The sequence below is a fragment of the Stomoxys calcitrans genome, chromosome 3 (assembly GCF_963082655.1).
Source record: "Stomoxys calcitrans chromosome 3, idStoCalc2.1, whole genome shotgun sequence".
NCBI lineage: Eukaryota > Metazoa > Arthropoda > Insecta > Diptera > Muscidae > Stomoxys > Stomoxys calcitrans.
Genome location: NC_081554.1, coordinates 80,972,117 through 80,991,608, shown reverse-complemented (window position 1 = coordinate 80,991,608; position 19,492 = coordinate 80,972,117). Strand labels below are relative to the sequence as shown.

General features: G+C 46.1%; 2 protein-coding genes and 1 long non-coding RNA gene across 4 annotated transcripts in view; 2 read left to right on the top strand and 1 right to left on the bottom strand.

Annotated features, from left to right (window-relative positions):
* Nucleotides 1–19,492, bottom strand: part of LOC106093852 (adult cuticle protein 1) — a 405,361-nt gene that overhangs the window by 67,681 nt on the left and 318,188 nt on the right. The gene's annotated exons all lie outside the window — the stretch shown is intronic.
* LOC106085680 (protein split ends) overlaps nucleotides 1–19,492 on the top strand; it is a 121,866-nt gene that overhangs the window by 33,895 nt on the left and 68,479 nt on the right. The window contains exon 1 of one of the 2 annotated variants that reach the window (XM_013250018.2): nucleotides 15,052–15,565. The exons of the other annotated variant lie outside the window; for it this stretch is intronic. Within the exon in view, the coding sequence (XP_013105472.2) occupies nucleotides 15,366–15,565 (200 nt within the window). The 5' untranslated portion in view covers nucleotides 15,052–15,365. Of the gene's footprint in view, nucleotides 1–15,051; nucleotides 15,566–19,492 lie in introns of those variants that run through there. 2 annotated transcript variants of the gene reach the window in all.
* On the top strand, nucleotides 53–9,271 carry LOC131995675 (uncharacterized). Its single transcript, XR_009397541.1, has 2 exons — nucleotides 53–1,437; nucleotides 8,962–9,271. It is a non-coding gene; the product is annotated as an uncharacterized LOC131995675 (long non-coding RNA).

The window sequence follows — 19,492 nt, the reverse complement described above, 5'->3', positions numbered from 1 at the left end:
CAATGGTAGTGATATTCACGGCAGCCAGACACCACGGCGACATTCAGGATGGGTAGGCAGCCACCAACGACAACGAACAAACGCATGCACATGGCTGTTGGATAGGCAAAGGGCTATGCTGATGCGTTGGTCAGCCAGCCACAACAAGGGACACACACACGCACATGTGGTTGGCATAGGCAAGGGCCCCACATGATTGTTGGTCAGCCAGCAACGACAGCGACCATACGCATGTACATTGGATGGTTGAAGGGAGAATGCCTGGCGTTGGATGATCGCTGCTGTGGTGAATTTGAAAACCAGGTATGAGTGAGAACGAATAAAAGGAGGGGTGCAACAGGCAAAGGAGATCAGAAGTCCACCGTCGGAGGCGAAGCAACGAGTGTGAAGCCAAGGAGATATCGGTGAGTAGAGTGAAAAGTGCTAAGTGACATGGATAAAAGACTAAAGTGACAGTGTTCGAGAGCCGTGTATTATCGTTAATCTTTGCCGTCTGAGCCCCGTAAACAGTGAACTTTCGTGGTCACTGCAACGTAACCGCTCCGTTAGACTTTCCCGCAACCAGTGAACTTTCGTGGTCACTGCAACGTAACCACTCCGTTAAACTTTCCCGCAACAGTGAACTTCCGTGGTCACTGCAACGTAAATGCTACGTTAATCTTTGCCGTCTGAGCCCCTCAAACAGTGAACTTTCGTGGTCACTGCACCGTAGACGCTTCGTTAGACCTTCCCGCAAACAGTGAACTTTCGTGGTCACTGCAACGTAAATGCTTCGTTAATCTTTGCCGTCTGAGCCCCGCAACCAGTGAACTTTCGTGGTCACTGCACCGTAGACGCTTCGTTAGACCTTCCCGCAAACAGTGAACTTTCGTGGTCACTGCAACGTAAATGCTTCGTTAATCTTTGCTGTCTGAGACCCGTAGACAGTGAACTCTCGTGGTCACTGCAACGTAACCGCTTCGTTAAACTTTCCCGCAACCAGTGAACTTTCGTGGCCACTGCACCGTTTTAGCCTCGTGTTTCCCGCCGACACCGCGAACGTCCGTGGGCAGTTTGTTTTGCGCCACATTGGGTACGCCGCGTTAGCGATAGACCCCGACCGACACCGCACGGTAGGGACATAACTGACGAAAGACGGACGGTCCCACGATCCCACTTCGCGGACCCCACGCCAAGCCACTCACCAGGGTGCAAGAACCGGTCCAGGTCTTCACCCATCTCGCACTGCGATCGTCCACGCCAGCAGGACCCCTCCCTCAGAGCGGGTTGCCATAGTCCTCTTACGCCCCTGTCCAGGGACATCCGGGCTCACAGCTGAGAACCGTACCAGGTCTCATACAACCGGGAACCATACCAGGATTCGTACAGCTGAGAACCGGGCCAGGTCTCATACAACCGAGAACCGTACCAGGCCTCCCAGACGCGGCCACCATCGAAGTACACCCGGGTTCCCACACCAGAGAACCGTACCAGGTCTCACGAGCGCAGCCACCGTCGAAGTACCCCTAGCTCAGCACAACAGAGAACCATCCCAGGTCTCGGCCTTAGTGTTTAAATCGTTAAGGAACTTTTCCAGAGTTAAATAAACAGATTTGTGAAACCAAAACCTGACTCCGTGTTCTCTACTCTAGTCTCGGCAAATATAAATTTCTGTGACGGACCCTTCCCCGCGAGTTATACCCCAGCACACGAGGGGAAACCTGTCGTTACAGTGGCGCCCGAGCAGGGACCTGAGTAGAGAAACAAACAACCGCACTAGCGAAAGGAGTACCACAATCTGTTTATTCGACCACTACAACGAGTTGAATCCTTAATATGACAACTACACTGCGCACATCGTGGGTCTATAACTTACGGAAGGAGGAATTGGGAAACTACCTCAGCGAATTTGGCCTGGAAATCGGTGGAACCGTCGATGAGTTGCGGCGCCGTTTTAGCCAATTCATAGGTGGGCAGCACGACCAAGACGTCCTCAAACGCCTTCTGGGGCTGCAAGCGACACATGAGACCGTATCTTCCAAACGGGATAACAGGACGGATGCGACCCCATCTAAGGATCCCGCAATCGTTATTACCGAGGCGACCGACCCGACGCCGACTGGAGGCCAAGCCACCGGCTACACATCGATGCCGAGTGCGGCCCCGGAACATGGTGAATCAAGCGTAGAGACATATTGGCGACTCCAGTCAGCAAACACAGAAACACATCCACGGCCCCAGACACAGACACCCGCCACCGATATTCGTGCTGTAGCGGATCAAGTGCGGAAATGGGGTGTACATTTCGACGGGGAAAAGGAACCCTTAGAATTTGTCGAGCGAATAGAGGAGCTTTCGCAGATGTACGACACCGATATGAATGTCCTCCCGAAGATGATGCCCGAGGTGCTACGAAACCGAGCGTTGGTGTGGTACCGGAATAATAATCGGTCGTGGCGTAATTGGGGAAGCTTTAAAACGGACTTCCTAAGGTTCTTTCTCCCAGTCCGGTTCTTCGAGCAACTGGATGACGACATACGCAAGCGACGACAAAAACAAAGGGAGTCGTTCAAAAACTACTCGCTGAGCATGCAAAACCTGATGAGGCATACTAATTACACGGAGGAACAAAAGGTCGAAAGAATATTCCGTAATGCCCTGCCAGAGTACTTATGGTACATCCGCAGACGTGATTTCCGCACACTACAAGATTTGTTGGAAATGGCTGACGACCTGGAGAGCCTGCCCGCACTGACGCCGCCGGCGCGAGAGCAGCACCGAAGAATAGATCCGGAAGATACTCATGAACCCCAAGCCGCTCGTATCAACCCACGCACCGCGTGCCGCCGTTGTGGTCAAGATGGGCACTTCGCAGTTCAGTGCCGAAACGAGCCCGTTCTCTTCTGTTGGGACTGTGGACGGCGCGGCATCCGCTCTATCCATTGCTGTCGGAAAACATCGGGAAACGAGAGCCGGACCCGCCAAGAACCGGGGGAGACGGGTCCCCATACAACCTCCAGCCCCCGCGATTAAATGCCACTTTGCATGTAGAGCCTACCCGACTGGTGGCCACCATCGGGATAGGGAATAGACGCACAGCGGCCACTATTGACACCGGAGCAACCTGTTGTTTTATCAGCGAATCATTTGCGCAGGCCATAGAGGAATTCCATCCAAAGCTCCCATACACAACGACAGTGCTGCTGGCAGACGGCTCCCAGTGTCAGGTGCAGCATGCAATAGAGGCCAACATCGATCTGGGAAACCAACATGTACCAATCAGGCTCCTAGTCATGCCGGATGCCACAGAGGAAGTAATCATAGGATTGGACTTTCTCGCCAAAGTTGGAGCGCGACTCACCCTGGCCGGCATGTCCTGCATATTCTCTTCCCTGGGATCAGGATTAGATACAGCTCCTACCACCGAACAAAATCGGGTGATCAGCGTAGTTTGCCCATGCGAAATGCCGTATCCACTTTGCCGCCGGACCTCCGAAAGCCCGTCGATCCTAACGCATGGACAGGTGAGTGAGCATAGCGATCACGACCAAGAAAGAATTCAAGCCTTCTTAGATGAAGAATTACAACAGTTCCGCGATATTCATGGACCCTCGACAGCCGCCACCCATCGCATCGTAATGACGGATGATCGGCCTTTTAAACTAAGATATGCGGCACGAAACCCTGCCATGCAGGCCATAATTGATGCGAAGATTAACGAACTCCTAGCTAGTGGATTTATCGAACCGTCCAGAAGTGCCTACAGTTCGCCCATTACCTTGGCCCAGAAGAGGAATGGTACCTGGCGTCTCTGCATGGACTTCCGCCACCTGAACAGTAGGTCCGATCCGGATGCCTACCCGCTGCCACGTATTACTTCACTCCTGGACCGCTTGCGCGAAGCCAGGTACGTCAGTAGCTTGGACTTGAAGGACGGGTATTGGCAGATACCCCTCGACGAAGACAGCAAGAAATATACGGCCTTTACTGTCGCGGGGCGTGGCTTATTCCAGTGGCGAGTAATGCCATTTGGCCTGCATTCTGCGCCCGCAACGTTTCAACGAGCCCTCGACAGTGTAATCGGGCCTGAACTCGAACCCTTCGCCTTCGCCTATTTAGACGACATTATTGTCATTGGAAGAACACTGGAGGAGCACCTGGCTAATTTGCAGGAAGTTTTCCGTCGACTTCGGGCGGCCAATCTGCGCATTAATCCCGAAAAATGTGAGTTTTTTAAACGAGAAACGAAATACCTTGGACACGTGGTCAGCGGACAGGGCATACATACCGATCCAGACAAAGTAGCTGCAATACAAGAAATGAAAGCGCCCACGACTCCGAAAGAGTTAAGGCGATTCATGGGAGTAGTCTCGTGGTACAGACGATTTGTCCCCGAGTTTGCCACGACCGCACATCCTCTGACGTCACTCCTGAAGAAGGGTAAACACTGGCGGTGGACAGAGGAACAACAAACGGTGTTTGAACTTTTGAAAGCGCAATTAACCCAGGCGCCGGTGCTAGCGTGTCCAGATTTCGGGCGGATGTTCCTCCTGCAAACCGATGCGAGTGACTACGGTCTTGGCGCAGTACTTACCCAGGAGTTCGAGGAAGGTGAGCGGGTTATTGCCTATGCCAGCCGAACTCTGAATGCGGCCGAGAAGAACTACTCGGCAACTGAAAAGGAATGCCTGGCTATCGTGTGGGGAATAAGGAAAATGAGGCCATATCTCGAAGGATACCAGTTCCAAGTGTTAACCGATCATCTGGCGCTAAAGTGGCTCAACTCCATCGACAACCCAACCGGCCGATTAGCTAGATGGGCTTTGGAGCTACAGCAATATACGTATACGATCAAGTACCGTAAAGGAGGACTCAACGTGGTGGCAGATGCCCTGTCCCGTCAACCCATCGAAACTCTGCATAGAGCCGTGGCGGAAACCACTGAAGACTGTTGCTGGATCAAGACACGACTTGCCGAAATGCGAAAGAACCCAGCAAAGTTTCCCGACTATTCCTTGGTTGGTGGCCAACTCTATCGGCATATCACCCGCCATCCCACTGATGTGGATTGCACACCTTGGAAACTCTGCGTCCCGACCCCTCTACGTTCCCGTGTGCTCCACGAGAATCATAGTCAGCCAGCGGCAGGTCATCTGGGTGTACGGAAGACAATCAGCCGGGTATGTAGTCGGTACTACTGGCCGGGAATGCTGCGGGATATATCGAAATTCGTCAAGAGCTGCGAATCCTGTCAACGGTACAAACCAAGTCAGCGGGCACCAGCAGGAGAAATGTTACTGAGTATTCCAGAAGAGCCGTGGGCAACCGTGTGCGCCGATTTTGTGGGCCCGCTCCCAAGAACCAAGCATGGGAACACGACGTTGCTGGTGTTTATCGACCGATTCTCCAAATGGGTTGAGCTGGTGCCACAACGGAAGGCAACTGTCGAGGGAGTGGTCAAGGCATTTCGTGAGCGAATACTTGGTAGGTTTGGTACTCCGAAAGTCTTTATCACCGACAATGGCAGCCAGTTTACCAGTCGAGTACTGGAAAAATACCTGCAAGAGATCGGTGTGCGAAGACAATTTACCGCGCCATACACTCCGCAGGAGAACCCCACGGAACGAGCCAATAGAACCGTGAAGACTATGATAGCTCAGCTCTGTAAAAATCAACACAACAAGTGGGATGAGCACATACCGGAGATAAACCTCGCGGTCAATACGAGCACATCCGAATCTACTGGCTACAGCCCCGCATATTTAGTGCAGGGTCGAGAACCTCGTTTGCCTAGCGCTTTGTACGACGAATGTGCCATTGGAACTGGCACAAGGAAGCAGGACCCCAACGACAAAGCCAAGGAACTTCGCGAAGTCTTCAAGATTGTACGCAATCAGCTGGGACGATCGGGGGAAGATCAAAGAAGACACTACAACCTGAGGCGAAGGTCATGGAAACCAGCAGTAGGAGACCTGGTGTTAGTTCGGCAACACCCGCTGTCCAAGGCCATCGATAGCTTTGCAGCGAAGCTCGCCCCAAAATACGATGGCCCGTACGAGGTTCTGAGTTATCCGTCCCCAGTAATAGTCAGTGTACGTGGACGTGTCAAAGGAGACGTCCGAACAGCCCATCTCAGCGAGATAAAACCTCTTACTACAGCGGACGAAGTTGACCAACACACTAACGCGAAAAGAACGGTAGAACATTGCTTAAGTATTACCTCTCCAATCTCTTCTCGCCCGTCTCTAGATACTTCACCTACAGCGTTACCGCCGCACCCAATCATGGATCCCGAACAGACCCCGGTGAAAACAAAGGCCTATTTCAAGCAGCAGTGGCAACAGCAAGAGACTGCACAAGGCAGCCGAGGCCCCGGCCGATCAATTCCCCGCAGAAGGCGCCCGCTAAAATCCCGCAGACGGACCTCGAAGTCTCCTCGGCCACAGCAGTTGCAGCTACCCCCGTGCTACGTAAGGCTGGAGAGGATGGTGACCAAGCCCGTCTCGCGCCCGGTAGTGGCGGTGCGACCAATACCCAGGCCAGCCATGGCACCGGGGCAAACTAGCGGTGAGGCGCAACCCAGGCTGAGGCCAGCAACACCCCCGGCACAGAGACCGCTGGTGGAACCCCTAGTGCGTAGGCCGACCGCACCCATCCAGGACACAATCGTCCTGTCGTCAGACTCCGAGGGGCCGCCGACACCGACGCGGCCATACCGGTTGCTACCTAGACGTCCACCGACGCCCCCGCTGGAGGTAATACAAATTGTGGAATTGTCATCCGACGAGGAGGTACTGCCAAACTCGCTACCGCGCCCCTTCAGGTTCGTACCCTCAAATCCACCGACCCCGCCGCCCGAGGTATCCCCAGCTCAGAGTTCCGATGAGTCATCAGCTGAGGAGCTAGGCGTGATGGGACCTGCACCGGCTGTGTCGACGTCGCCGCGTTACGTTGATTCGACCGCTTCCGAGACGGAGATGCCGACGTCCAGGCGAAACCCACGCTTGACAGCGACCCGGGTCCCGACCCCGCCACCAGCACGATTGTCCAGCGCAATTGTGGTACCGACGCCACCTCTACAGCGGAACTACGCCTACAACTGCCAAGAGCGCGTGCCGGACGAGGTCCAGCCGGCCCTCCAACGCCACATCCGGGTAGCCCTAGCCTTCCATGTGCCGCATCGGCAGTACAAGAAGGTAGTGGAGATCTGCGGCCGCCGCTACCGCATTATGGTTAACCGCCAAGGGAAGGTGTTCGTAATGCCGAGATGAACCAGCCCTTCCCGGAGGAGGGGAGTAGTGTGATGACGGAAGTCGCTGGCTCGTTTCCGTCCACACTCAGTGGCGTCTCCATTCGTGTTTAACCTGTGTTGTCCTTTTTATGTTGAATTATTTAAAATGAATTTGGGTTAATGAATTTGAATTAATGAATTAATTTGAACTGAATTATTCTTCTCAGTGTATTTTGTAGTAGTAACTAATCGGTAATTTCTCACAGTGTATTCGCTGTGTGTACGCCTTGCCAGTATCGATTGTTTTGCCCATGACCATTTTATCATTTTGTTCCCAAAAAAAAAAGAAACAGGCAGTGATTTCCCGCCTGAATGAGTGGCCCTCATACTTGTTTACAAGTTAGCTCCAAAAATGATCATAACAAGTTACCGTATGACTACAAACAAAATAGCATAGCCAATGGTAGTGATATTCACGGCAGCCAGACACCACGGCGACATTCAGGATGGGTAGGCAGCCACCAACGACAACGAACAAACGCATGCACATGGCTGTTGGATAGGCAAAGGGCTATGCTGATGCGTTGGTCAGCCAGCCACAACAAGGGACACACACACGCACATGTGGTTGGCATAGGCAAGGGCCCCACATGATTGTTGGTCAGCCAGCAACGACAGCGACCATACGCATGTACATTGGATGGTTGAAGGGAGAATGCCTGGCGTTGGATGATCGCTGCTGTGGTGAATTTGAAAACCAGGTATGAGTGAGAACGAATAAAAGGAGGGGTGCAACAGGCAAAGGAGATCAGAAGTCCACCGTCGGAGGCGAAGCAACGAGTGTGAAGCCAAGGAGATATCGGTGAGTAGAGTGAAAAGTGCTAAGTGACATGGATAAAAGACTAAAGTGACAGTGTTCGAGAGCCGTGTATTATCGTTAATCTTTGCCGTCTGAGCCCCGTAAACAGTGAACTTTCGTGGTCACTGCAACGTAACCGCTCCGTTAGACTTTCCCGCAACCAGTGAACTTTCGTGGTCACTGCAACGTAACCACTCCGTTAAACTTTCCCGCAACAGTGAACTTCCGTGGTCACTGCAACGTAAATGCTACGTTAATCTTTGCCGTCTGAGCCCCTCAAACAGTGAACTTTCGTGGTCACTGCACCGTAGACGCTTCGTTAGACCTTCCCGCAAACAGTGAACTTTCGTGGTCACTGCAACGTAAATGCTTCGTTAATCTTTGCCGTCTGAGCCCCGCAAGTGAACTTTCGTGGTCACTGCACCGTAGACGCTTCGTTAGACCTTCCCGCAAACAGTGAACTTTCGTGGTCACTGCAACGTAAATGCTTCGTTAATCTTTGCTGTCTGAGACCCGTAGACAGTGAACTCTCGTGGTCACTGCAACGTAACCGCTTCGTTAAACTTTCCCGCAACCAGTGAACTTTCGTGGCCACTGCACCGTTTTAGCCTCGTGTTTCCCGCCGACACCGCGAACGTCCGTGGGCAGTTTGTTTTGCGCCACATTGGGTACGCCGCGTTAGCGATAGACCCCGACCGACACCGCACGGTAGGGACATAACTGACGAAAGACGGACGGTCCCACGATCCCACTTCGCGGACCCCACGCCAAGCCACTCACCAGGGTGCAAGAACCGGTCCAGGTCTTCACCCATCTCGCACTGCGATCGTCCACGCCAGCAGGACCCCTCCCTCAGAGCGGGTTGCCATAGTCCTCTTACGCCCCTGTCCAGGGACATCCGGGCTCACAGCTGAGAACCGTACCAGGTCTCATACAACCGGGAACCATACCAGGATTCGTACAGCTGAGAACCGGGCCAGGTCTCATACAACCGAGAACCGTACCAGGCCTCCCAGACGCGGCCACCATCGAAGTACACCCGGGTTCCCACACCAGAGAACCGTACCAGGTCTCACGAGCGCAGCCACCGTCGAAGTACCCCTAGCTCAGCACAACAGAGAACCATCCCAGGTCTCGGCCTTAGTGTTTAAATCGTTAAGGAACTTTTCCAGAGTTAAATAAACAGATTTGTGAAACCAAAACCTGACTCCGTGTTCTCTACTCTAGTCTCGGCAAATATAAATTTCTGTGACGGACCCTTCCCCGCGAGTTATACCCCAGCACACGAGGGGAAACCTGTCGTTACAGTTCGTTTATGGTTTAATAATTATTTTTTTCTATGCAGGAAAATATTCATAGCAATTCATTTCACGCTTTATTCCTGAGTTGTCTTCTCCTTGGTTTTCTTTTAAATTTTGTGAGTAGTGTTTAAAATAATTCAAGTTGCCATTGAATAGCAATCTATAAACATTTACAAACAGTCGAAGAATGTCAAGACTGGCTAAATATCAATAAATATTTGCAACGAACATAAGTGACTAGCAGCTGTTGCTATGTATTTAAATTTGACTTCCGTCCGTAATGTTATGACATACAAGATTGGCATGCCTACTAAACTAGTATAGCTAGTTGGAGTTGGTTGGTTCTAGTTCCGCAACTATTATAGTTTTTCTAAGGGTAGTATGCATGACTGAAAACACATTGCTGTCGAGTGCTTGGTAAATATCAAAAACTAAATATACGTATACAATATATTTATGTACAAACGAATGTTGGTGTATATCAAATACCTCAATGCATGCTCTTTAACCCATTCATATGTATCTTGCACCACATACGACGTTTGGTTAAAAAAATTTTGAAAATGCGTGGTATTAGTAAATGTATGTTAAATATGTCATGTTAAATGAGTTAAAGAGGGTGTAAGTTTGGCCGGGCCAAACTTTTGTATATCTTTTACCATATATCGATTGCTAACTTAGTATTGACGTCGTATATGTTTATTGGGACTGTATTATTTGATGAAGTTATCAGAAAAGTTGTTTGCTTTCAGAAAGGATTTACCATAAATCACCTGATATGAATCATATCTCAGACATTCATGAATATCAACAAGTAAAAAGGCGTTAAGTTCGGCCGGGCCGAACTTTGGATACCCACCACCTCGGGTATATATATAAACCACCTTTCGTCAAATCCGGGGAAAAATGTATACCTTATGACCCCTAGCAGCTATATAGAAAAATGTTCCGATTTGGACCAAATACTAATAAGTACAAGTCATTGTTCAATTGTATAAAACAAAATGTTGCTCTTTTTAGTAGCTGTACCTAAAAATAAACCGCTCTGAACCATAAACGACACGGAAGTTATATCGAAAGTTTTATCACAACTCACTGTCCCAAATTTCGGCGACATCGGAAAATAATGGGCCTTTTGTGGGCTCAAAACCTTAAATCGAGAGATTGGTCTATATGGCAGCTATATCCAAATCTGAACCGATCTGAGCCAAATTGACAAAGGATGTCGAAGGGCCTAAGGCAACTCACTGTCCCAAATTTCAGCAAAATCGGATAATAAATGTGGCTTTTATGGGTCTAAGACCCATAATCGGAAGATCGGTCTATATGGCAGCTATATCCAAAACTGGACCGATCTGGGCCAAATTGGCGAAGGATGTCGAAAGGCGTTAGACAACTCACTGTTCCAAATTTCAGCAAAATCGGATAATAAATGTGGCTTTTATGGGTCTAAGACCTTAAATCAGAGGATCGGTCTATATGGCAGCTATATCCAAAACTGGACCGATCTGAGCCAAATTGGAGAAGGATATCGAAGGGCATAAGACAACTCGCTGTCCCAAATTTCAGCAAAATCGGATAATAAATGTGGCTTTTATGGGTCTAAGACCCTAAATCGGCGGATCGGTCTATATGGCAGCTATATCCAAAACTGGACCGACCTGAGCCAAATTGGAGAAGGATATCGAAGGGTATAAGACAACTCAAAGTCCCAAATTTCAGCAAAATCGGATAATAAATGTGGCTTTTATGGGTCTAAGACCCTAAATCGGAGGATCGGTCTATATGGCAGCTATATCCAAAACTGGACCGATCTGGGCCAAATGATGTCGAAGGGCGTGAGACAACTCACTGTTCTAAATTTCAGCAAAATCGGATAATAAATGTGGCTTTTATGGGTCTAAGGCCCTAAATCGGAGGATCGGTCTATATGGCAGCTATATCCAAAACTGGACCGATCTAAGCCAAATTGGAGAGGGATATTGAAGGGCATAAGACAACTCACTGTCCCTAATTTCAGCAAAATCGGATAATAAATGTGGCTTTTATGCTTTATAAATCGGCGAATCGGCCTATATGGCAGCTATATCCAAAACTGAACCGATCTGGGCCAAATTGGCGAAGGATGTCGAAGGGCCTAAGGCAACTCACTGTCCCAAATTTCAGCAAAATCGGATAATAAATGTGGCTTTTATGGGTCTAAGACCCTAAATCGGACGATCGGTCTATATGGCAGCTATATCCAAAACTGGACCGATCTGGGCCAAATTGACGAAGGATGTCGAAGGGCCTAAGAAAACTCACTGTCCGAAATTTCAGCAAAATCGGATAATAAATGTGGCTTTTATGGGTCTAAGACCCTAAATCGGAGGATCGGTCTATATGGGGGCTGTATCTAGATATAGCCCGATTTGGCCCATCTTCGAACTTAACCTGCTTATGGACAAAAAAATAATCTGTGCAAAGTTTCAGCTCAATATCTCAATTTTTGAAGACTGTAGCGTGATTTCAACAGACAGACGGACAGACGGACGGACATGTCTAGATCGTCTTAGATTTTTACGCTGATCAAGAATATATATACTTTATAGGGTCGGAAATGGATATTTCGATGTGTTGCAAACGGAATGACAAAATGAATATACCCCCATCCTTCGGTGGTGGGTATAAAAAAGAAAGTGGTGCTTTAGTTAGCTAATGAAACAAGATTAAACAAGTTAAAGCGTGCTAAGTTCGGCCGGGCCGAATCGTATATACCCTCTACCATGGATCGCATTTGTCGAGTTATTTTCCCGGCATCTCTTCTTTGGCAAAAAAGGATATAAGAGAAGATTTGCTCTGCTATTAGAGCGATATCAAGATATGGTCCGGTTTGGACCACAATTAAATTATTTGTATAATACCTGTGTAAAATGTCAGCCAATTCGAATAAGAATTGCGCCCTTTGGGGGCCCAAGAAGTAAAATAGAGAGGTCGATTTATATGGGAGCTGTATCAGGCTATCGACCGATTCAGATCATAATAAACACGTATGTTGATGGTCATGAGAGGATCCGTTGAAAAAAATTTCAGGCAAATCGGATAATAATTGCGACCTCCAGAGGCTTAAGAGGTCAAGATCCCAGATCGGTAATATGGCAGCTATATCAGGTTATGAACCGAATTGAATCATACTTAGCACAGCGGTTGGATATCATAACTAAACACGTCGTGCAAAATTTCATTCCAATCGGGTAAGAATTGCGCTCTCTAGAGGCTCAAGAAGTCAAGACCCAAGATCGGTTTATATGGCAACCATACTTAACACCGTAGTTAGAAGTGATACTAAAACACTATATGCAAAATTTCAGTCAAATCGGATGAGAATTGCGCCCTCTAGAGGCTCAAGAAGTCGAGACCCAAGATCGGTTTATATGGCAGCTATATCAAAACATGGACCGATTTGGCCCATTTTCAATACCAACCGACCTACAAAAAATTTCAAAATTCAAGCGGCTAGCTTTACTCCTTCGGAAGTTAGCGTGCTTTCGACAGACAGACGGACGGACGGACGGACGGACAGACGGACAGACGGTCGGACATGGCTAGATCGACATAAAGTGTCGCGACGATCAAGAATATATATACTTTGTGGGGTCTCAGACGAATATTTCGAGTAGTTACAAACAGAATGACGAAATTAGTATACCCCCCATCCTATGGTGGAGGGTATAAAAATTTCGTATCCAAATTTCGGATGAGGTACCTAGGAGGGCTGCCCCACCCTAAAAACTACCAAACATATATTTAGACCAATCACGACATTATGGTACTCAAATAAAAGGTATTTAGGATGCGAAAACGTATCTGATATCCAATTGTCGGACCAAGTGCTATGGGGACCACCGCAAGCCCCAAAACACCCCTAAATCGGACATATTTACCGCCCATGGCAATATGGGACTCAAATGAAAGGTATTTGCGAGTAGAATACGAATCTGATATCCAAATGTGGGACCACCATGGCATTATGGGGCTCAAATGAAAGGTCTTTGGGAGTAAAGCACAAATTTGATATCAATATTCTGGAAAAGTATCTATGGGGCCACCCCAAAATAGTAAGTATTTTCTGACTATTGCAATATGAGGCTGAAATAAGAGGGTTTCTAAAGTGGAACACGAATCCGATACATATTTCCAAGGCCAACTCACTGAGTGGCCGCCCATCCCCCAAAACACACCAAGCCGGTCATGTTTGCCGACTATGGAAATATGGGGCTCAAATTAAAGGTATTTTGGAGTAGACCACGTATCTGATATCAACATTAGGGGCCAAAAGTCTGGCGGACGTCCCGCCACCATAACAACCCCCAAATAGGACGTATTTGCTCACCAAGACAATTTGGGTCTTAAAGAGAGTGAAACTAAATATTCATAGTTTTTAGGGCCAAAATCCCAAACCGGACATATATGCTGACTTTTGCAATAAGGAGTTTAAATGACATTAGAGAACGAATTTGATATCCAATTTTGAGGGTAATGGCAATATGGGGTTCAGATAAATGATATATAGATATAAGAGAATAGAGAACGTTGCTGATATATTTTCAGGGCTTAGAAATTGGGTTACCACCCCACTCCCCAAAACACCCCTAAATCGGGCATATTTACCGACCATGTCAATGTGGAGCTTAAATGAAAGGTATTGGGGGGTAGAGCAAGAATTGATACCCATTTTCGGAACAAATTTACCCCTTTTCCAAATACCCCACAAACAGTAATTATTTGTGTGACCATCGCAATATGGGGCTCAAATAAAGGTATTTGGGAGTAGAATACAAATTTGATCTCCAAATGTAGGACCATGTATTTAGGGCATCACCCCTTTCCCAAAGGGGAAAAATTTTTCGACCATGCCAATTTGTGGCTCAAATGAAAGGTATTTGAGATTAGAAAACGAAGTTGATAACCTATTTCGGGGCCATGTGTTTGGGGGACTCCTCATCCTGTAATCTCCTCTTAAGCCAATGAATGGTGTTTGAGAGAAGAGCACGATGCTGATATTTTTTCAGGGCCAAGTACCTGGGGGACCATCTCTCTCCCGAAAAACCACTAAATCAGACATCATGAGAATATCGGGCTGAAATGAAGTATTTTAAGATTTTGGTAGACCAAAAAAGTTATGGGATTCAGCATGGTATTTCACGTAGCATGGTATTTCACTAAAAGCTCTTTAATTGTCGAAAATAAATATTCCAAGGAAACTTTTGTTCCATATAAAGTAAAAGAAGTCGCAGCGGAGCGTGCCCTGTCCAGGTGTATAGAAATGACATATATAGAAATGACATAGAAAATATCCGAATTTCTCCTACTAAGTATTCGGGTTTTTATGGCGATGACGTGCAATCAAGTTTTTCATATCAAGATATTACGAAAAAATATTAAATTTTCCATTTGACCCTCGTAGCTGCAATTACATGCGAGGACCACATATTGTATGATAGTGACGCCCAAACAATGAAACCTAACGATACTACCGACACTTGCAACATGAACCATTGCAAATAACGATGAGTAGACATGGCGAACTATTAACCACAAAAAAACAGCACCTAACAAAATAAAGGGTCTTGACAACGACAACAACCTATCAGTTCAAGCTGACTGAGCACACAACAAACTTCGCTGCTAGATGGTTAAAACCATGCAACAATGCTATAAAATGCAGAAAACTATCCTCATACGAACTTGTGTTGAGTGTTTTGCAATCCTAAATTGTGTAGACTCAATACTCGCAGGATACGAGTCGCATTCGCAACTTTGCAACCAAAGTAAATAATAATTTCCGTTTAGCTGCAACTACACCTGAACTGCATTAATATTTTTGTCATAAGTGCCACTTGAACTTTGGTTGGCGGCTTACTGCCTAACGAACTCTAATGATAACATTTAATTGGCGAAGTTATGAAATCTGTGCGTGCGTGTGACAGTTAGGGTCTAATTGTGAGTTCCAAGGATGCTGCCCACGGCCGCCTCAGCATGGCATCCTTTTTATAATTTCCAAACTAAATGTTCAACTCAAAGTTCAAGGGACAATGCGAAACGAAAAACGAGAAAAAAATCATTTTATGCTGCAGGGGTAACCAAACAAAGTGCAACTGAAAATACGGGATATTTAGAGGATTTTGTCAAGTGCGTCATAGAACCCGATGATAAGTAAGTATTTGTGAAATTTTAAATTCTACTTGTTAGGATATTATGATTTGGTGCATGTTTTGAAAGACGGACCACAAATGCGCTATTGGCTGCCCGAACAAAATATTGTGGGGCTGAGTTAATCAACTTTGAAAGCCGACCTATAGGTCCCTGGGTCTTTAGGACCCTGCACATCATCTGGCTAACAGCTCTGTTATAAGAAGTAAAAGCGGGCTAAGTTCGGCCGAGCCGAATCTTATATACCCTCCACCATGGATGGCATTTGTCAAGTTCTTTGTATTACTTTTTCAAATATATATGAGCTATATCAAGTTATTGACTGATATTCACCATACTTGCCATGTATATGGCAGCTATATCAGGTTATGAACCGATTTAGATCATACTTCGCACAGTTGTTGGAAGTAATACCAAAAACGACATATGCAAAATGTCAGCCAAATTCGATTAGAATTGCGCCGTCTGGGACTTAAAAAGTCAAATCAGGAGATCGATTTATATGACCGCTATATCAGTATATGAAGTGATTTAGACCATACATAACCCAGTTATTGGAAGTCATAACAAAACACCACAGGCAAAATGTCAGCCAAATCGGATAAGAATTGCGCCCTCTAGAAGCTCAAGACATAAGACCGGTTTAAATGACAGCTATTGGGTTGCCCAAAAAGTAATTGCGGATTTTTCATATAGTCGGCGTTGACAAATTTTTTCACAGCTTGTGACTCTGTAATTGCATTCTTTCTTCTGTCAGTTATCAGCTGTTACTTTTAGCTTGATTTAGAAAAAAAGTGTAAAAAAAGTATATTTGATTAAAGTTCATTCTAAGTATTATTAAAAATGCATTTACTTTCTTTTAAAAAATCCGCAATTACTTTTTGGGCAATTCAATACATCAAAAAAACAAGTAAAAGCGTGCTAAGTTCAGCCGGACCGAATCTTATATACCCTCCACCATAGATCGCATTTGTCGAGTTCTTTTCCCGGCGTCTCTTCTTAGGCAAAAAATGATATAAGAAAAGTTTGCTCTGCTATTAGAGCGATATCAAGATATGGTCCGGTTTGGACCACATTTAAATTACATGTGGGAGACCTGTGTAAAATGTCAGTCAATTCGAATAAGAATTGCGCCCTTTGGGGGCTCAAGAAGTAAAATAGAGAGATCAATTTATATGGGAGCTGTATCGGCCTATAGACCGATTCAGACCATAATAAACATGTATGTTGATGGTCATGAGAGAATCCGACGTACAAAATTTCAGGCAAATCGGATAATAATTGCGACCTTTACAGGCTCAAGAAGTCAAGATCCCAGATCGGTTTATATGACAGCTATCTGAAGTTATGAACCGATTTGAACCATACTTAGCACAGTTGTTGGATATTATAACAAAACACGTCGTGCCAAAATTCATTCAAATCGGATAAGAATTTCGCCCTCTAGAAGCTCAAGAACTCAAGACCCAAGATCGGTTTATATGACAGCTATATCAAGGTATGAACCGATTTGAACCATACTTGGCACAGTTGTTGGATATCATAACAAAACACGTCGTGCGAAATTTCATTTCAATAGGATTAGAATTGCGCCCTCTAGAGGCTCAAGAAGTCAAGACCCAAGATCGGTTTATGTGGCAGCTATATCAGTTTTTTTTACCGATTTGAACCATACTTGGCACAGTTGTTGGATATCATAACAAAACACGTCGTGCAAAATTTCAATCCAATCGGATAAGAATTGCGCCCTCTAGAGGCTCAAAGAGGCTCAAGAAGTCAAGACCCAAGATCGGTTTATATGGCAGCTATATCAGCTTATGAACCGATTTGAACCATACTTGGCACAGTTGTTGGATATCATAACAAAACACGTCGTGCGAAATTTCATTCCAATCGGATTAGAATTGCGCACTCTAGAGGCTCAAGAAGTCAAGATCCAAGATCGGTTTATATGGCAGTTATATCAAAACATGGACCGGTATGCCCCATTTACAATACAAACCGTCCTATACTAATAAGAAGTATTTGTGCAAAATTTCAAGCGGCTAGCTTTACTCCTTCGGAAGTTAGCGTGCTTTCGACTGACAGACGGACGGACAGACGGACGGACATGGCTCGATCGACATAAAATGTCACGACGATCAAGAATATATATACTTTATGGGGTCTCAGACGAATGTTTCGAGTAGTTACAAATGGTGGAGGGTATAAAAACAGGGCATAAGAGGGATTAAATTTCCTCACAATATTCCATTGAAAAACATGGGATACTTTCTCATATCAATGATTGCAGTCCGAGTTCTAGCTAATGATAAGGGACCTCCGAGTCCACACGGCTGGATATCTTACAAATATCTCCCGCACTAGGATAACCACCACTGACAATTTTTTCTGATGTTCACGCAGGGGTTTAAACCCAGGCTATAGGATATATAGGACAACATTCAGACGTTCAGAGTCAATCTAGCCATGTCCGTCTGTCGAAATCATGATAGCGGTCGAACTCGTAAAGCTATCCGCTTGAAATTTTGCAGAGATACTTATTATTGATGCAGGTCGTCGGGAAATGCTAATGGGGTATATCGGCTCAGATTTAGACATAGCTCCCATATAACCGTTCTCTCGCTTTGACCTCTCGAGTCCTTACAAGACGCAATTTTTGTATGATTTGGCTGAAAATTTTTAACAAGTTTGCCAAGTACTGTCTAAATCGGTCTATAACCTGGTATAGCTCCAATACCTAACGCAGTTGTTGTCATACCAAAACGATTTGTGCAAAATTTCAGCGAAATCGGATTATAATTGCGCCCTCTACCATATAAACCCTCTAAGTTTATATGGTAGATATATCAAAACAAGGATCATTCCTAGATCGACCCATAATGTCATGACGATCAAGAATATAGGTACTTTATGGGGTCTTAGACGAATATTTCGAGGTGTTACAAACGGAATGACGAAATACGTATACCCCCATCATATGGTGAAGGGTATACAAATAATAATTGGCCAATAACCTGCGACGGTCGGTTAATATGGCAGCTATATCCAAATATGTTCTGACCTGGACCACATTCAACACAAAGGTGTAAAGGTTTACCAAAACTCACAGTGCAAAATTTCACCGACATCGAATAAAAAATGCTCCTTTTATAGGCTCAACATCATATATCGGGAGATCGGTCTATATGGCAGCTATATCTTAATATAATTCAATCTGAACAACATTCAACAAAAGGTGTAGACTTCGACCAAAACTCACTGTGCCAAATTTCATCTAAATCGAATAAATGCTCCTCTTATGGGTTCAACGCTCTATATAGGGAGATCGGTCTATATGGCAGCTATATCTTAAGATAATCCGATCTGAACAACATTTAACAAAAAGGCGCAGAGGTCGACCAAAACTCATTTTGCCAAATTTCAACGAAATCGAATAGAACAAGTAAAAAGGCGTTAAGTTCGGCCCGGGCCGAACTTTGGATACCCACCACCTCGGGTATATATGTGAACCACCTTTCGTCAAAATCCAGTAAAAAATTCATACCTTATGCCCCATAGCAGCTATATAGACATATCATCCGATTTAGACCAAATGCTTATAAGTACAAGTCATTGTTCAACCTAGAGATCAGTCTATATGGCAGCTATATCCAAATCTGGACCGATCTGAGGCAAACTGAAGACAAATATCGAAGGGCCCAACACAACTCACTGTCCCAACTTTCGGCGACAGCGGACAATAAATGCGCTTTTTATGGGCCCAAAACCTTAAATCGAGAGATCGGTTTATTTAGCAACTATTTCCAAATCTGAACCGATCAGGGCCAAATAGAAGAAAGATGTCAAAGGGCCTAAGGCCACTCACTGTCCCAAATTTCAGCAAAATCGGATAATAAATGTGGCTTTTATAGGCCTAAGATCCTAAAT